The sequence below is a fragment of the Grampus griseus genome (assembly GCF_964374135.1).
Source record: "Grampus griseus genome assembly, chromosome: 1".
NCBI classification, from domain to species: Eukaryota; Metazoa; Chordata; class Mammalia; order Artiodactyla; family Delphinidae; genus Grampus; species Grampus griseus.
Genome location: NC_139017.1, coordinates 71,601,810 through 71,622,303, shown reverse-complemented (window position 1 = coordinate 71,622,303; position 20,494 = coordinate 71,601,810). Strand labels below are relative to the sequence as shown.

Sequence of the window (20,494 nt, the reverse complement as noted above, 5' to 3'; positions counted from 1 at the left end):
AAAGTAGTTTGTTTACTGGAACCCACTAAAACAGTGATGTGCCTTATATATTCATTTTTATTCATCATGATATGTGCTGGAAAGTTCCTCCTATCATTCTATTATTACGTGGAAGATTTTGAAACTAGTCTGCATACAATGAAAGCTGAGATGTAGATGGAAATTCACAATTTCATCCTCTTGTAAACCAATTATATACAATTCTATTTGCAATGTTTGTTGATTACAGGTTTATGGAGAAGCTTGGAGGTTACCATTCTGTCCTAACAACAAGTGAAAAGTTAAACAAACTTAAAAATCAACCATTTATATCCATAATAGAAGTGAGGTCACAGAGCAAACTACTGCCCCCAAAACGCAGTGACTGACAGAGAATCATCATTTACCAGAGCAGAAACCCATAAGCTGAGACCCTGGTGGAATGAGTGAGCGCTGGGGTAGGGAAACCTGAACTCTGACAAATTGCTCAATGTACACAAGTTTGAGAGTTGAAAACTCCAGGAGGACTCAGTTATTGTGATTCCCCCACAGTTTTATGAGTTTTATCTCCTGGATCTCTGAGAGGTTCGCAAGATGAGAAAAGTCCCCTCTTAATTCCCGCTGTGGGAGGGGAAAATGAACCACTTTGAAATATGCCACACCATTTGGTTCCTAACAAGGTCTGCCCTCAGGAGAAACTATTAACCAGAGCCTAACCTGCTGGGATTTAACAAAGCCTAACTGATCTGGGGGAGGAAATGATCCAACTCTAGCCCACTCTAGCTATCCTGTCCTACCTAAGAGGGGAGGGGGCACCGAAAAGTATCTGTGAAGTTTACAGTCTAGAGGTACAGGCTAACCAAAAGATTGAGACCTAATCATAGGACTAAAGACTGTCTTCTTAGCTACAAATGAGCAAAACTAAGAATTACATCCAACTTCTCCTCGGAAACCATGCAAGCAAGAAGAGTGGAGTGAAATATTTAAAGTGTTGGAAGGAAAAAAATAACCTAGAATTCTGTAACCTGTGAAATTATCCTTTACAAGTGAGGAAGAAACAAAGACTTTCTCTAACAAACAAAAATTGAGGGCATTTGTTGCCAGTAGACTTGTCTTGCAAGGTATTAAAAGAAGTTCTTTAGAGAGAAGGAAAATGACATAGGTCAGAAACTTGGATCTACATAAAGAAAAAAAGACCACTGGAGAAGAAGAAGTGAAGGTAAAATAAAAACTTTTCTTTTTCTTATTCTCTCTTTTTTTTTGGCCGCACCGCGTGGCATGTGGGATCTTAGTTCCCCCACCGGGGACTGAACCCATGCCCCCTGCAGTAGAAGCACAGAGTCCTAACCACTAGACTAGACCACCAGGGAATTCCCTACTTTTCTTATTCTTAATTGATCTAACAGAAAACAGTGTATTTAAAATAATAGCAACAACATATTCAATAATGTATGATGTGTACGTATATCCTTGTGTATAACTGAAATGAATGACAGTAATGATACAAGAGACAAGGAATGAAAGGGAGGAATTTGTGTTATTTTATTATTATAAGGTATCTGTGAAGCAATACAGGGTTATTTTAAAGTGGACTTAGATTAGTTGTAAATGTATACTGCAAACTCTAGGACAAGCACTAAAAACTGTAAAGAAAAATGCTTATGGACAAATTTTTCCCAAGTGATTGTATGGAACATAAACTACTTGCAGAACTATGTTAAAAATTAGAGCTATAAGTAAGGCAAGAATCTTAACTCTACTTATGAAAATATTCAGAAAACATCTTCAAGAAATGTGCAAAGAAGGGCTTCCCTGGTGGTGCAGTGGTTGAGAGTCCGCCTGCTGATGCAGGGGGCACGGGTTTGTGCCCTGGTCCGGGAAGATCCCACATGCCACGGAGCGGCTAGGCCCGTGAGCCATGGCCGCTGAGCCTGCGCGTCTGGAGCCTGTGCTCCGCAACGGGAGAGGCCACAACAGTGAGAGGCCCGCGTACCGCAAAAAAAAAAGAAAAAAAAAGAAAGAAAAGAAATGTGCAAAGGTTAAGTTTGTGACATACAGTCAAAGAGAGAACCAAAACATCTGAGAATGGGGGATGGGGGAGGAGTCCCAAAATAAATTATTAAAGAAAATTTAACATATAGATAATTAAGTCAAGTATTTTAATATAAAATCACAAAATTTTTCTTTTCAAAAGCAGACCACTATGGGCTTTTCTTAAATTACAAAACCATTAATTAGGTGCTGCACTTGAACTCTATATTCTGGACTGAAGCCCAAAATCAAGCTCATTCTTACTATATCGCCCCTATTACAATCAAGAGTCAACCAAAACATATTACTACAGGAAGTTTAATTCCTTCAGAAAATATTATAGTAAAAGAATAGTAATAATAATATGGAGTAGCTCTTCTTGCTACTGAATATAATTTAAGGAACATTTAGATGCCAATCTGTCCCAGGTATCAACAGCAGAGGAAACAAAGTCTTTAGATTCTTCTGTACACCTAGTTTATTCCTAAAGTGTAAAATCACCACCATAGCACATATCTAAATTAATCTATACTCTTTCTCTCAGGATTTCTCCCCCCAAATCCCTATCTACTAATTGGGAAAGAGGGGCAATTTAGAACAATGTCTTCAGTGGTTTAGACTCACAAAGTGAGGTCAGGCAGGAAGAAACGTCTCTTTCATCATTTGTTCAACCTTTTGTCCCTACTCATGAAGTTTCATAAAAGTTTGTTATCTCATCATATAGGGCCTTTAATTCTGATGTCTCCCCAAAACTCTTCATTCATTTCTCTGCAGCTGTACCTCAGAATTTATTAGCAATGTGCACGTATGGAGCAGTCTATATGTGAGCATCTCTGGAATGATTTACAGTCATTAAAATGAAATAAAGATATGAACAGACAACCATAAAAAGCAGCATGTGAATTAGTGAGTCAACGTGATGATACTTAAGCTTAATTCTCTGGTACTAAGGAAGTTATGCCTTCTATCAATTTGTTTCAATAATGACTTTTTCCATTAGCAAGATCAACAATGAAAAGAGAAACATTCACATTTACCATACCTCATTATGTACACCATTAAAACAAACCATAATAGAGACTCAAGCACATATCCCTAACATGCTACACTTTAAAAGAAAGTGAACTGCTCAATCAGCCAGAAGCAGCACTGATTAGAGAAGTTTCTACTACAAAATGAAAGCAAGAATTGAGGCTGAACCTGATGAAACTAATTATGGTAGTTTTAATCTTCCTGGTACATTTATAACAGAAGCCATACAGTGCAATAGAAGGGATCTGCTCTTCCCCTCCATTTATGGAAGCATATGCTTCTACAATTGATGGTATTTTGGGAAAAGAGTGGCACCTTCCTCGTTTTGTCTCCAAGGCTTAGGAGATCGTGGCTGCCCCATTAGCAGTCTGTTTTGTGTGTGTTAAAGGGAGAAAAGAAGGCTTTACTGAAATGTGAAGATCTGGGAGAATTTGCATAATAGCCTCTGCCCTGGAGAAGCTGGGCTCTATGCCAACCGTTCTCTTCTTCTCTACTACAAAATAATTCTAGCTCAAGCAGCTTCCAAAGCAAACAATCAGTATGAAGGTAAGACAACAGAATTCCAGTGGGATAATGCGGACTTGTACTCCGGACCTTTTCATAAGTTGGTATAAGACTAAACTCACAGATGGCACTCAGCTCAAAAGTTACAGGTAAAAAGAATGTGACCATCTTCTATTTAGCAAGTCTCAAATTCACTGATAAGAGCTAAGGAGCCTAAACACAAAGAAAACTGGTTGAAAAAAAAAAAGGCACTGGGTAAACATAAACCAGATAGCAGTAAGAATAAAACAGTTTCACGTGGGCTCATCTGGAGACAAAGTCTCCCTAAAACCAAGTTCATACTGAGTTTATGACTAATCTCTCTATCCAAAACTTTATTCCCTTTCTTGTCCCACCCCTGTTCCCCTCAGGACTGAGGACTGAGGAGTACCAAAGAAAAGGGGGTACTGAAACCAAGTAGGACCCTGTGGAGCCTTCCTGGGTACAAAAGCACCTCCGTGTCCCTGTTTCTTGTTTGTAGGGAAAAAAAAGTCTCCTAGGCTTCCAGGAGTTCCAAAGAGTAGGCTCAAGCAGTTAACGATTAGGGCAATAGGGTCACAGGGATTAGGGCAATAGGGTCACAGGATTCCTAGTTCCTCCTGAAGGGATACAGATAACAATCTGGTGTATATCTCTGAGTTGTTCTTTAAAAACTAAGATGCCCCACCCAGGTGGAAGATGGTGACTACATGCTGACCACAAGCATTACAGACCCCAGACTGGCTGGAAAAAGAAGGCTGGGATTTCTGAATATCACCCTGTTACCTTATCACCAACCCATCACCCTGTTACCTTATCACCAACCCAACCCGTGAGCTGCTCATTCTCCTTGCTTGGGGCCCTGCAAATAAGCACTTACTTTGTTGCAAACACCTGCTGTCAGAGTTTGGCTTTCTGGTGGGCACAGAGCCCTTGCTTGGTAACAATCTGGTATCACCTTTAAGTGGATGAGTCACTAAGATGTGCTAAATGCATTCAAAAGGTATTTGACTACTAAAAATGTTTTCTTAAACTAAGAGCCTAATGTGGGGTTGTTTTTAAATGAAGATAACATAGGCAACTTAGTTCACCACTCTGTGTTGTGACAAAATACTTAAAGGAAAGTTTTTGTTTGACCTATTATAAGGGTAGTAACCAAAGTTGTGCCTTACCAGGAAATTCATGAAACAGCCACAAGTCATAGCATTACTACCAATAATACTTACTTCTTAAAATTAACTACCTATAGGTTGTTTTGAAAAGACCTAAAAGTTTTAACATAAACTTTCAGTAAATGAAAGAAGAGAAAATATTTATGAGTAGTTCAGTTATGAAAGTTATGTGTACAAGCACCATCTTCGGACTAGGCAAACCTATTCTCTTATCCCCAAGCTATATTTTAAGGGCAGTATTTTTGGTGGTGGTGGTAGTATTTGTTTTATGCTTACAGATATAAACCCACAGTCCATAATCTTACTGAACTTTTTTTTGGCTGCGTTGGGTCTTCGTTGTGGCACGTGGACTTTCTCTAGTTGTGACAAGTGGGGGCTACTCTTCGTTGCGGTGCGCAGGCTTCTCATTGTGGTGGCTTCTCTTGTTGCAGAGCACAGGCTCTAGGCGTGCAGGCTTCAGTAGTTGCAGCATGTGGGCCCTAGAGCGCACAGGCTCAGTAGTTGTGGTGCACGGGCTTAGTTGTCCCGCCTGCCAATGCAGGGGACACGGGTTCATGCCCCGGTCCGGGAGGATCCCACATGCCATGGAGCGGCTGGGCCCGTGAGCCATGGCTGCTGAGCCTGTGCGTCCGGAGCCTGTGCTCCCAACGGGAGAGGCCACAACAGTGAGAGGCCCGCGTAGCGCAAAAAAAAAAAAAAAAAAAAAAAAAAAAGAATTGGGTGACATCTGAGCTAACTCTTTCCACTCCCTCATCCTACTTCCTCTCTCTACTGTATACTGAAACTTCTTTCTTTTTGCTTGTTATTTAGGAACTTAGTAACCTTAAATTTATTCTTCTAATTTCTCATCTTTATCTTCGAAGCTGAAAAAGAAGGAAAAAATGTCACCAAGTATGCCTAGGAAAATTTCTACTTGTTTGAGAATTCCTAACGGTCATAATTACCAAACAAGAGAAGTTACCAAGCTCCCCTGCCTTTGGCTTGTAATTTTCAGTATCTACCTGTGATTTCTTCAGCAGTCTTCTGTAACTCCCTACCCATGCAATCAAGGGCTAGACAAGGAACTACAAGATAATCACATTCAGCAATTTTGCCAAAAAATGAAAAGGTGGGGTTCAGAAGCAGGTTCCATCTTGTTTCACTGTTTTTACAGTGAAGATTACTACTGAATCCTGCAGTTATTAGGATCGTCTTTTTGCCTTCACATATGTACTCAGATGTTAGTAATTCTATGTAGCTTGGCTAAAAACAGCTAAAGTATTCTCGTATATATACTTACCATTTGTGAGTTTTTGTCAAAATGCTTTTGTGCACCTCCTAAACTCTGACTTCCTAATATAGTAGCAGAACTTTATTGCAAGCATGTATACTTGACTTTGAAATGTTTTCCAAAAATGAAGGTAACATATACATAGCAGATCAGGACTTGGCTGTTAAAAAATAAAGAGTAGAGGGCTTCCCTGGTGGCGCAGTGGTTGAGAGTCCACCTGCCGATGCAGGGGACATGGGTTCGTGCCCCGGTCTGGGAGGATCCCACATGCCACGGAGCGGCTGGGCCCGTGAGCCATGGCCTCGGAGCCTGTGCTCCACAATGGGAGAGGCCACAGCAGTGAGAGGCCCGCGTACCGCAAAAAAAATAAAAATAAAATAAAAAAATAAAAAGAGTAGAAAAAGACCAAATTTAACAGTTCAAAACCTATTTTGTTTAAAGAGTGAGTTCTCATCACTATTTCTCATTAACATTACTTATTTCTGACATCTTTGAGACATTACCTTCTTTTACTGATCGGTATTCTCTCAATTTAGCTAACAGATTTTGGAGAAACCAAAGCCTTTAGGAACACCATAAATCCAGCTTGGAGAAAAACTCATATTTATATTAAGGGGTTCCAAGGAAGCCACAGTTAATATGCAAACTATTGCCCCTTTCCCTGGTAGGTCTTTACCCAATCATATATACCTCTCTTAACATCTAACATTAGGCACTTGCTGGTGCAAAGTGATACTTATTTATAATGAAGAAGCAAAGGCTATATTAAATAGATCTTGTATGACACCTTCATATTTTTCCAGCTTTTAGCTGGGGGAGGGAAGGAGGAGTTATCTTGCATACAACAAAAATTTCCCTTTCTTCTTGGAAGAGAATTCTTAATTGCTAGATTTTGAAATAGTTGGTTTCAAAAAAAAAATAAACATATACCTTTAAACAGACCAACAACACCCAAGGGTCATTCTGAGCTTTGCCAGCTGTACCCTGAATCCTCAATGTACCTCACTTCCCTTCCCCCCTTAACAGTTAAATCCCTGCAACTCATCCTTAAACCTGATCTCTAATGCCATCTGCTGTTGCAGTTCTGTGTCCTCAAAAAGCTCTACCAATCTGCTCCAATATTATTCCTGCTTGACTTTCACCACTGTATGAAGACCAAGGTAGTTCACTATTAACAGATTTATAAAATAAAATTCAGGTACTATAACTTTGGTAATATTTAACATTACAGTTATAAATGATAGGGTTCCTACTTACTACAAGTAATCCTAAATTCTTCAAACAGAAAAACTTTCCCAAAAATCAATCATTTTAACTTTAAAATGTTTCCTCTTTCTAAGAGGAATACTAATATAAAACAGGATCACAAAACTTTAAAAACAAAGAAAAAATCCCACGAACAAATCGGTATGGTCATGCAATTTCTGCTTTAATATCTGATAGCATTGGGGTTCCCTGGGTGCAGTGGTTAAGAATCCACCTGCCAATGCAAGGGACACGGGTTCGAGCCCTGGTCCAGGAAGATCCCACATGCCGCAGAGCAACTAAGCCTGTGCGCTACAACTACTGAGCGTGCGCTCTAGAGCCCGTGAGCCACAACTGCCGGAGCCCGCACGCCTACAGCCCATGCTCCGAAACAAGAGAAGCCACCGCAATGAGAAGCCTGTGCACCACAAGGAAGAGTAGCCCCCACTCTCCGCAACTAGAGAAAGCCCGCGCCCAGCAACAAAGACCCAACTCAGCCATAAATAAATAAATAGATAGATAGATAAATAAAATCTTATAGCATTAAAAACAACACTTTATGATTTTCAGGTTAAAACTTACTTTGTAAGTCAGATCAGAGAAAAAAACTTCAACCAAAAATCTGATACAAAGAAAAAGTAGACAAAAAGTGAAGTGGAGGTTCCCTTAATTTTTGAGTGCAATACGAAGAGGTGATAAGTTCCCCACCTGTCTTCCATTCTTTATTATTTTCTTAGTACTCACCTACACTAAAGGACTGTCAAATTCTTGTTTTACAGCACAACTGACAAACATCTAGGAGACATGTTAAAACCGCCTTTGCCCTTTACTATTTACTTTGCCCCCAAAGTCCTTCTCTTTCTAGCAATTTCTAACAAAGATGTCAACATCTAATTTTAAATGAGTTCCTCTGTAAAGCTTTCCATGCATATTCTCCTGCTCATTACCTTCTCCCAACAATACTGATTCCATAAACACTCCATATGTATTTCTATTATGGAAGTTATCATATTACATCATAATTACTCATTTACTGCACATGACAGGCACTCAAATATTTTATGGAGGAATAAATAAATAAAAGAATGTTATGAGTCTAGACAAGAGATTATGTTCAAAATTAAGTGATACAAAATGTGACCCTCCTTTGTGAAAAGTACAAAGTAAAATATTAGTCCTATGATTAGTTTTCTAAAGTGTAATAGACAAAATAAAAATACACACTTAAGGTAATGAAAATGTTCTGAAATTAGACAGTGGTGATCGTTGCACACCTCTGTATGTAGCTAATATACTGAATATACTAAAAACCTCTCAACTGTACACTTTAAAAGAGTGAATTTTATGGTATTTGAATTGTATCTCAATTAAAATTATATATATTTTATCTATTTTATCTAAAATCAGGCTAATCTAATATAGGGCACAATTTAAAGGAACTACTATATGCAGAAAACCTGATAAATTACTGCTGTTTAACAGGTATGCCAAGGAAAGAAAAGCCAAAACCTAAGTAATATCAAACTCATTTTTTTCCTCAACATTTCATTTCAAAACAATTGGAATTTGTGTGAAACAATTTAAAGACTGCTAGGCAAATTAACCATACGGAGCAAGAACAGAGATAAATGTTATTATCTGTGTATTTTCTTACTAAAGAACCTACATTAATCTATCAGTTCTATAATTTAATAAAATCTTAGGCCAACAGACCTTAATTAGACTACTTGGATTCACTGAGGGTTTTAATAATTCTCCATAAAAATCACTTTACTGAAACTCAAAATTACATCTCCAAAGGACTGTTTCTTAAATAATCTATTAAGTCAGCACACTCATTTTTTTTCTAAACAGAAAACTATCTTTTGGCAGGGAAATTATAATTACAGCTGTAAATTTTAACACTGCCTCTTCTCCTTTTAAGTTGGTGTGTGATAAATACAAGTAAATATAATGACTTCCCTACTTTCACTTTCTAAAATACTGCAGAAGAATGACTATACCATTCTGACAACTTATGAAATGACACAGACACAACATGAAGTTGGCAAGACAGCCAAATCCAAATTTTTACAGGAAATTTAAAAGAAAATATGCCTTTCCACCATAGACAAAACAAAAATGAGACAGGAAAATCTATTTTAAAATTAATAATGAACGTATTTCTTATAAAACAATCAGGTGATTTCCACTCTAGCCATAAGACAGGCTAAATAGCATAAAGGTCCGTCTACTACAATAAAATAACTCAATCCAGCATAAGATGCCAAGTTTGTTGCACTGTGGCCTCACAGGAAGTAAGAAAAATCTCCAAGGGTACCAAAAGAAAAGAAAAAAGAAGGGTGATCTAAGTAGGCGTAGTTGCCCAGAGGGTAAACGTACCAATCCATGGCCTAGGGGTAAAATGGGGCTCTCCCCCAGGAAAGGTGTTACTAACACACCCTAATTCCTGGCAAAGCAAATTCAGAGCTTCTGAAGGAGAACCAATTAGGTTCCAAGTTCAACCACAGATAAAGATGAACAAAATATGAACTTTATAATCAATTGGACAAGTTCTAGAAAAAAGTTCTATTTTTATTAAAAATCACATAAAGCTTATAAACTAATAGGCAATAATGCAAGGAACACTCTTAAATATGAGTAATGAGGAAGGATTAACCCTACCAGATATGAAACATAATAATTAAAACTATTATGCTGGCAAATAGAGACCAATGACACAAAGTGGGAAATCAGACCAGACTCAAGTACACATGGAAATTCAGTGTATGGTAAAGGTAGTGTCTCAAATCTGAGGACTAAAAAAAACTTAATAAAAGGGTTGAGACAACTTGCAGCTATTTGGAAAAAGATAAACTTGGATCCACAACTCATATTACACATCATTATAAACTCCAAATGGATCAAATATTTATATATTTAAAATGAAACATAAGGGAATTCCCTAGCAGTCCAGTGGTTACAACTTGAGCTTTCACTGCTGTGGACCTGGGTTCAATCCCTGGCTGGGGAACTAAGATCTGCGGCCAAAAATAATAATAATGAAAAAATGAAACATTAAAAAACTCCTATTACAAAATATAAGGAGATCTTTTATAAACTTAAGAGTGAAGGCCCTTCTAGTTATATGTCAAATTCTAGAAGCCATAAAAGGAAAGATTAATTAAATTCAGTAAAAAACTAAAGACTTCTGCATGGCAAAATAAAAAATAAGCAAGGTCTAAAAACAAATGACAAACTGGAAAAAAAAATATTCGTCACCCATATTCCAAAGGGCTAAAGAAGCTCTCTTAGTTTCATACAGGAAAATCCTCCACAATATGCTAACACACTATTTAAGTGGAAAAAACAATGACACAAAACCGTGTGTACAGTATAGTACCATTTATATTTTTAAATTGGGGGGGAAGGGATTACTTGCATTTGCTTGTATATATATGTAATATATTTCTGGGAGATATCAAAAGCACTGATGTTGTAGTTTTGTTCCTGGAAGCTTCTTTGCACCAATTTTGGTTCCAAACAACTTGCTCATATTTATTTTCCAAGTAAGACAATTTCAATACACAGAACAGTTTTTCTTCATTTTGGTTGAGAAATGGTTGTTCTGCTTAGCTAGTTATCATAGTTAGCATGGGGTTGTCACATGATTGCCTAAAAGGAAACTCCAAAATGGATTTGAGGGGAGAGAAGGGTAATGATGGTAACAATGTTTCATTGTTTCCTTTTTTATCTTTTAAATTCTGAATCATAGGAGTGTATTACCTAATCAAAATAATAGTTACTAGTCCAATATCCATACTCGTATACATTAAATTTTTTATATGAGTTTCCCATGTCCGAAGTATCTCTTGCTATCTTAATCAGTTTCTGAATTCAGAGAGCAAGTTCAGGGTGAGAGGGATACCTGAAAATCTCTCAAAGACCTAAATGTAAGAGCCAGGACTGTAAAACCCTTGGAAGACAACATAGGGGAAAATCTTCATGATGTTAGATTTGGCAGTGATATCTTTGCTATGACACCAAAGCACTGGCAATAGAAAAAAAAAAAACAGACAAATTGGGGCTTCTCTGGTGGTGCAGTGGTTGAGAGTCCGCCTGCCGATGCAGGGGACATGGGTTCGTGCCCCGGTCCAGGAAGATCCCACATGCTGCGGAGTGGCTGGGCCGGTGAGCCATGGCTGCTGAGCCTGCGCGTCCGGAGCCTGTGCTCCACAACAGTGAGAGGCCCGCGTATCGCAAAAAAAAAAAAAAACACACAAAAAAAATCAAAACAAAAACAGACAAATTGGAGTTCATTAACACTGAAAACGTCTATGTATCAGGACACTATCAAGAGAGAGGAAAAAGACAACCCACAGAATGGGAAAAAAATATTAGCAACTCATATATCTAGAACCCTGAAAACTCAGCAACAGCAACAAAAAATCCAAAATTCAAAAGCAGTCAAAAGACTTAAACAGACATTTCTCCAAGGAAGATATACAAATAGTCAATAAGCTCAATACAAATAGTCAATAAGCTCAATAAGCCCCATTAGTCATCAGGGAAATGCAAAGTAAAACCACAGTGAGATACAACTTCATACCCCTTAGGATGGCTATTATTTAAAATACACATACATACACATATACACACACACACAGAAAATAAAACGCAGTGATGAGGATTTGGAGTAACTGAAACCCCCATGCATTGCTGGTGGGAATATGAAATGGTATAGGTGCTATGGAAAATAGTTTGACAATTCCTCAAAAAGATACAGACTTATCATAGGATCCAGCAATACTACTCCTAAGTATATTACCCAAAGGAATAGAATGCAGGAATTCAAACAGATGTCTGTACACGAATGTTCACTGCAGCATATTTTCCAATAGCCAAAATGTGGAAGCAATCCAAGTGTCCACAGATGATGAATGGATAAACACAAAGTGGTATAAACGTACAATGGAACATTATTCAGACATAAAAAGTATTTCTGGTATATGCTACAACATGGATGAACTTGAAGACATTATGCTAAGTGAAATAAGCCAGACACAAGAGGACAAACATTGTATGATTCCACTTATATGAGGTACCTAGAATAGACAATTTCATAGAGACAGAAAGTAGATTATAGGTTACCAGAGGCTTAGTGGAGGGGCAATACAGAGTTATTGTTTAATGGTTACAGAATTTCTGTTTGGGGTGATAAGAAGGTTTTGGAATCAGATAGTGGGGATGGTTGCACAACACTGTGAATGGAATTAGTGATACTGAATTTACACTTAATGACCAAAATGGCAAATTCTATATTAATATATTTTACAACAATTTTTAAAAAGTTAATAATGTAATATATCAAAAACCACTGAATTGTACAGTTTAAATGGGTGGATGGTATGATATGTGAGTTATATATATCTCAATAAAGATATTTTAAAAAATACCCAGACATACTGAGTCAGAACCAATAAGAACGTATCAGGAATCTATACTTCTAATAAATATCTTACACAAATATCTTGGTATATACTTGCAAGTATTCTGTAAGATAGTTTCTTAGAAGTGACAGTGCGGAATCAAGGAATTGACCATTTTTAATTATGACAGATACAAGCAAACTACTCTCAAAAAGTACGGCATCTGGGACTTCCCTGGTGGCGCAGTGGTTAAGAATCCGCCTGCCAATGCAGGGGACATGAATTCGAGCCCTGATCCGGGAAGATCCCACATGCCACGGAGCAACTAAGCCCTAGAGCCCGCGAGCCACAACTATTGAGCCCGTGTGCCACAACTACTGAAGCCCACGTGCCTAGAGCCCATGCTCCACAGCAAAGACAAGCCACCGCAATGAGAAGCCCATGCACTGCAACAAAGAGTAGCCCCTGCTCACTGCAACTAGAGAAAGCTCGCGCACAGCAACGAAGACCCAACACAGCCAAAAATAAAAAAATTTAAAAAGTATGGTATCGGGACTTCCCTGGTAGTCCAATGGGTAAGACTCTGTGCTCCCAATGCAGGGGGTCTGGGTTCGATCCCTAGTCAGGGAACTAGATCCCACATGCATAGCGCTACTAAGAGTCTGCATGGCACAACTAAGAAGTCCACATGCCGCAACTAAAAAAGACCCAACGTGCTGCAACTAAGACCAGGCGTGGAATGAATGAATGAATGTTCTTTTTTTTAAAGTACAGTATCAATATACTCCCCAGCAACAGGGCATGAGAGTGGTTGTTTCCCCTATATTCTTGCCAACACTGAATGTTATGACATTTTTTAGTTTTGCCAAAATGTAATACAGAAAGATAAATCTCAAAAGTAATGAAAAATAAACCAAATACATCTTAAACTTAAACAGTGCTGTATGTCAATTATATCGCAATAAAACTAGGGGAAAATACATTAAAAGAACCAAAAATCGGACCCTTAAAATCTATAACTTATATGACATGAAGAGCATCTAATACTTTTCAAAAAAATAAAATAAACTTTAAACTTTAGTTATTAACATGCCAGTTACTAAACTGTGGATTGAAATTTTTAAAAACTAAATGACATATTTGAATCACTCTAAATAATAGAATCCGTAAGTAAACTACTATAAATTTAACAATATGTCACATAATTCAAGAAACGGAAAATTTCATTTTTGAACCTGAACTTGAGTTTTGTCATTAAAAATTACATCAACAGTTATCAATGAGTTAGTACTAACCAGGATAGCAAATTATTTTTTCAGAGGGTCTTGTTTTTGTCCTCTGAACATTGTTGAAAGAAAAGTTTGATTAAGAAATAAAATCTATGATCTATATTTCTATGTTTTTACTAGAAATTTAAGGCTTAATATTTGCTTAAAAGCAGCACTGACGGACTTGCCTGGTGGTGCAGTGGTTAAGAATCTGCCTGCCAATGCAGGGGACATGGGTTCAAGCCCTGGTCTGGGAAGATCCCACAGGCCACGGAGCAACTGAGCCCGTGAACCACAAGTACTGAGCCCGCGAGCCACAACTACTGAAGCCTGTGTGCCTAGAGCCCGTGCTCTGCAACAAGAGAAGCCACCGCAATGAGAAGCCCACGCACCACAAGAAGAGTAGCCCCTGCTCACCACAACTAGAGAAAGCCAGCGCACAGCAACAAAGACCCAACACAGCCATAAATAAATAAATAAATGAATGAATGAATGAATGCACGGACAAAAACCCAACTACTTTTTGAAGAATTGGGGGGAAATGTTTTGGTTGCTTTAAAATAAATAAAACAAAACTCCCAAGCTTTCTTAGACTACCAACATGCCTCATAACAGTGCATCTTTCTCTCCTTAGCCACTGATGCTTAATCTTTTTGGAGTCATGAACCCTTCAGAGAAGCTAGTAAGAACTATGTAAAAACGCATCCAAACAAACACAAAATTCTTCAGACCATCATATGCTGAGAGCAAGTACAGATAACCAAACCCTTCCAGAGATCCCTTGTAAAGCAACACCTTAGGCTGTAAAAAGAACATTCACAAGAATCCACCACATGCTAACTACTATATATAAATTTAATTCTTTTTTTAAATTGAAGTACAGTTGACCTACAATATTGTGTTCATTTCAGATATACAGCAAACTGACTCAGTTTTTTTTTTAGATTATATTCCATTACAGGTTATTACAAGATATTGAATATAATTCCCTGCTCTATATAGTAAATCCTTATTGCTTATCTGCTTCATGTATAGTGGTTTGTATCTGTTAATCCCATACTCCTAATTTGTCCCTCTGTCCCTCTGTCTACCCCTTGGTAACCATAAATTTGTTTTCTATGTCTATGAGTCTGTTTCTGTTATATATAAAGATTCATTTATATTATTTTTAGATTCCACATATAAGTCATACCAAATAATATTTGTCTCTGTCTGACTTACTTCACTAAGTAAAATATTCTCTAGGTCTATCCATGTTGCTGCAAATGGCAATATTTATTTCTTTTTTATGGATGAGTAATATTCCCCTGTGTGTGTGTGTGTGTGTGTGTGTGTATATATAAAAGCATATATGTATATATGCATATATACACACACACATCTACATACATACATACGTGCACACTACATCTTCTTAAGCCAATCGTCTGTTGATTGGTACTTGGGTTGTATGTCTTGGCTACTGAAATTTAATTCTTTATATACCCATTTAATACAGGCATTAATAGCCCCATGTTATAAATGAGGAAACCACAGCTCAGTTAAGATAAACCAAATTGCCTGTGTATAGTTATTAAGCCAGGATTTGAATTTGGTTCTGACTCTGTAATTCATGCTCCTTCCATCGTTTATGAAGAACTAATTTAGAGGGCAGTAATATAGTCAACATCCTATGCTAAAGTAACTGTTGGAAAAATAAACACCTAACCCATTACCAACAGTGTTTTAAGTATACAGATAGCTTTCCTCAGGAACCACAAACTATATTCTGTTACAAATAATATAAGTGGGATATAAACTACTTATATATTAAGAATATGTATTGTGGGTGAAATCCTTTCAGTACAAAACCTCATTATTAGCACTATTAAAAAAATACTATAGGGCTTCCCTGGTGGCGCAGTGGTTGAGAGTCCGCCTGCCGACGCAGGGGACGCAGGTTCGTGCCCCGGTCTGGGAGGATCCCACATGCCGCGGAGCGGCTGGGCCCATGAGCCATGGCTGCTGAGCCTGCGCATCCGGAGCCTGTGCTCCGCAACAGGAGAGGCCACAGCAGTGAGAGGCCCGCGTACCACAAAAAAAAAAAAAAAAAAAATACTATAGAAAGATTACTAAAGACAATCATCTCAAAGCCCTTTAAAAATTAGCTGTGCAAGACAATCTCTAACATTGTCTCAAGTAAAAAGGTCTAGATAAAAATTTTTTAATCGACCTTCCGAAAATTCTTGAGGGCAGCAGGAATAGAACCATCCTGAAAGGTAGGTGGTTTTGTAATCATTTAATATCTTTAAGCCTCAGTTTCTTCTCTATTAATTTGTCTATAGTCACATTGTTAGTAAACAGGAGGGCAAGATTCAACTCTAGGTTTCCTAACTAAAAATCCAATCAATATTCTTTCCACTAGGCCATGTAGGAGCAGCAATCTGGATATACCCCATTTAAAATATTTGCCGTAATTTTACAAGTGCATACATGGTTATACCATCACTCATATCTGTGACAAGCCTCAAGGCCTGTTTTGGCTCACAAAACATACTATTTGGAAATAACATAAAAAGATTAAAATCAAAATTCCTAAAATATGTACGTAGGTTCGATAAAAATTAATAGAGAAATCCAAAGATTGTTAATCATCACATATTGTTGGGAATTCTACTTACCCGCTTTGAAGGACAGTGCTCATTCTTTTCATCTGTCATCTTCCCACTTTTAAGTGCTTTCCTTGGGTGCTTGATAGTTGTTTTTATGGCAGGTCGACATACATAGTTCTCCAAGTTCTTTGGAGGTTTTTTAGTTCTCTTAGCCTGAAGGCCAATTTTCAATTTTAAATTTCCCTCTGAAAAGTTTGTTTCTTTCACTGAAAACTGTTGCTGTGCATCAGTCAAACCATCATCTTTCCCTGCTTCGATGGTTCTTTCCCGATTCCACTTGCGAAGGTCCTCTTCCTCCTTTGTGTTGTTCTCTAGCTCTACTTCTCTCTTGCTGACCAGTGTACCAGTACTGATGGCAGAGGGACTCTTTCTTGAAAATCCTTCGGAATCAGAACCCAATCCTAACATAGCAGTATTTCTAGGGTCCATCACAAGTGTATGTTATTGCCAAGGAATCTTATGAAAATTTTACAGAACTGTGTTCCATAAAAAACAGGGATCTCCAAAACTGGCAACCAGCATCTCTTTCTCTGCAGGATAGACCATAACAAAAAATTTATCAGAACAGAGGCAATTATTAACATGAGAAGTGGGTATAGGGGGAGGAGAAGAAGATCAGGAAGAACCGAAAATCAGTTAAAATGGATCAAAATGCCCTTCAAAATGGATTTAAATTCATTTAGTTATAAATAAATTTAAATTTCAGAATAAGTTTATTATTCTCCAGATATCATAAATAAGCTGTAGTGGTATGGTGCAAATCAATGTTTAAGATCCACTGTTCTAACTCAAGCAACAAGCTTCTGCAACTGACAGTAAAGCAAACACAGTCTAAGATAAAAATAATATCATATATTTTAACACTCCTCAGTTTCAAAGGAATGTGTTTCTTACGTTTTAGTTAAATAAAATCAATTTCACCGAAGGCAAAGAACCATGTTTTGGGCTGGTTTCAGCACTCCAATATTTTTTATAAGAGATGGTAGACTTTTTAGGTTAGGACTCTTAGGCTGGAATTATCTCTATTGCTGGTTTACAATTCAACTCTGAATTCATTTACTCATTCATTCATTAAAAAGTATTTCTAAACACCTATCATGTGCCAGGCACTGTGCAACACCCTGGAAATACAGTATTCAACAAAACAGATCCAATTCCTAAATTTACAAGCCTTATACTCTAGTGAGAAAGACAAACATTAAATAATTATATAAATGATTTAGAACAATTGTTATAAAAACTCTAAACAGCAGAAATATATTTTCACACGTTTTCCCAATAGCAAATAGTCAGCGGTCATGCTTCAATCTCCCAAATCTATAAATTATTTTAAAACCAGAACGTAGATTTATTATTTTACAATAGTTTGTACACCTTAACAGAGAATCTGAATAATCCACACAGGGCAACCCCCTTCTCATAAATAAAGATCCTCAGGAAACCGTACAGGATTGGCATATAATCTAGTGACTAGAGAATATAAAACCAAAACAAAATAATTCACTATTCTTGAGGACTGACAGACTAGCCTTTATTTCAAGCATATATCCAAATCAAGATCCAGGACCAGTATCTGGAAAAAAAAAGAACATCCTATCCCTCAGAAAGTTCCATTTATGCAGTAGAATATTTTATAGTTTAAACTATGTGCCTTAAGACTTTTCTTTCAACAAGATTATAAGAGTTTCAAAGGCAAAGATCATATGATACAACTTTTACAACTCCTACAAGAAATGTAAGTAGAATGCATAGCCCCATGACTGGCACTCAGCAAGGCTCAATAGAAGGTGCCGACGATTTTATTAGCAGTGCTAGCAGCATTTTAAGTAGGTACTCAACAAATACTGGCCAACTGACTAAAGTGTATTCCTATTCTATTCATTCACACAAACAGCTGAAAGAGTAATTTTCAAATCAACTGCATATGACAATTATTCTTGTTGTCTACCACTTCATATATTAACACTTCACAATAGCATTCAAGGCTCTTCGTAATCTGGCTCTAACTTCTCAAACTAATCTTTCCTTACTTCCCAACACACATCCTCTATGATTTAGTCAATTCAGTTTTCTTCAACTTCCCTGGTGCTCCAGTGGCTAAGACTCCAAGCTCCCAATGCAGGGGCCCCGGGTTTGATCCCTCATCAGGGAGCTAGATCCCACATGCTGCAACTAAGAGTTCGCATACCTCAACAAAGATCCCGCGTGCCACAACTAAGACCCCACACAGCGAAATAAATAAATAAATAAATATTTTTTAAAAATTCTGTTTTCTTTACTGTCCCTAACAAATCATGTTCATTTCTGCTTCTGTGCCATGTGCTTTCTTTCCTTTAAAAGTACAAAGTCCTGTCTTCCCCACGATGTGTTCACATCCTGAAATTCAAAACTCTGAAAATCAAAAGTTTTCTCGTAACACCCTAGTGACAAAATGTGACCTGACCTGATCTGGATCCATTTTGGTCTTAATTACCACAATTTCTATGAACAGTCATACACTTCAGTGCAGAAGTACTAAAGTGTTTGATTAAGGAGTCTTCTTTGCCAGTTCTTCTTTTTCTCCCCTAACTCTATAAACACTGGAGTGCCCCCAGGGCGTGCTCTTTCCTTTTCTGTCTACACTAACTTCCTAAATGACCAGATCCAGTCTTTTGAATTTAAATGCCATCTAACACAGATGATTCAAAAATTTCTATGTCCAGACAGAGAACAGCTGAGACCCCTCCTGGAACTCCAGATTCATATATTTAAATGCCTACTTGACACGCTGACTAGATAGTTAATAATTAGGCACTTCAAGCTTAACATGTCCAAAGTCAATTCACCTTCGCCAAGCTCCCCAAATCTGTTCTTCCCACAGGCTTAGTCATCTCAATAAATGAAACTCCAACCAGAAATATTTAGACCAAAAATTTTGAATCATCTGTGATTCCTTTCTTTTTCTAATGCCCCATATGTCCACTCGGTCAGAAAAGTCTTCTTTACCCTCAAAATATATGTGGAACCTATTTCTCACTAATTTGACAGCTACCAATCAGATCCAACTGATAATATCTGCCCTGTACTATTTATTTCAATAACCTCCTGACTGGTTCCTTGTTTCAGCCTTTGTATCTCTTTATAGTCTTCTCAACAGCAGGATAATCTTTTTAAAGCCTGTATCATATCATGTCACTCCTCTGCTCAAAAACCCTTTCAATGGCTTCCCATTTTACTCAAAGTAAAAGCCAAAGTCTTTACAATGGTCTAAATTCCCTACAATCCCCTCTACTTCTCTTCCATCTCCTACCAGTCTCCCCACTTAGTTCCAAGAAGGGGGGGAGGGGCACAGGTACTCTTCTGTTTTTCAAATTCAACGAAAATACTATCTAAGGGCCTTTGCACTTACTATTCTACCTGACTAGAAAACCCTTTCCCCAGATCACTGCATGGTTTGCTCTGTCACTTCCATCATGTCTTTGCCTAAATATAACTTATAGAAGAGGCATTCCCTTTACAAAATAGAAAAACACCCATCCCACCTCTTCTCACACTCATCCTGTTTTATTTCTCCTGTGCTCTTTTCACCATCTGGTGTACAATATATTTATTTATTGTCTACACGCTTCCATTGGAATGTAAAGTCCACATGGAAGTAGATTTTTGTCAATTTGGTTCAATGTACTATTCTAGCATCAAGAACGGTACCTGGCACATAGGTGGTAGTCAATAAATATTTAAATTAACTCCATGCCTTATGTGGGTTACATGTTATTGGCTTCAATTTATTCCTTTTCTAGTTTTTTCCCTCCTCTTTCTTGTTTCTTAAATTCAAATGCCCATCCAGGGTTTCGTGTTACTAATGGTGAACTGATGGACCTGCCAAATATCTTATTGGTTAGTTATTAAAAGAAATCCTTTTTGGAATAAAAACAAA

At 37.6% G+C, this 20,494-nt stretch overlaps 1 protein-coding gene across 4 annotated transcripts in view; it reads right to left on the bottom strand.

Annotated features, from left to right (window-relative positions):
- The window catches only part of ASH1L (ASH1 like histone lysine methyltransferase), a 206,190-nt gene that overhangs the window by 162,588 nt on the left and 23,108 nt on the right, over window positions 1-20,494 (bottom strand). For all 4 annotated transcript variants that reach the window (XM_082650630.1, XM_082650633.1, XM_082650631.1 and 1 more), the window contains one exon: window positions 16,588-17,108. In XM_082650630.1, the coding sequence (XP_082506756.1) occupies window positions 16,588-17,007 (420 nt within the window). In that variant the 5' untranslated portion in view covers window positions 17,008-17,108. The remainder of the gene's footprint in view (window positions 1-16,587; window positions 17,109-20,494) is intronic.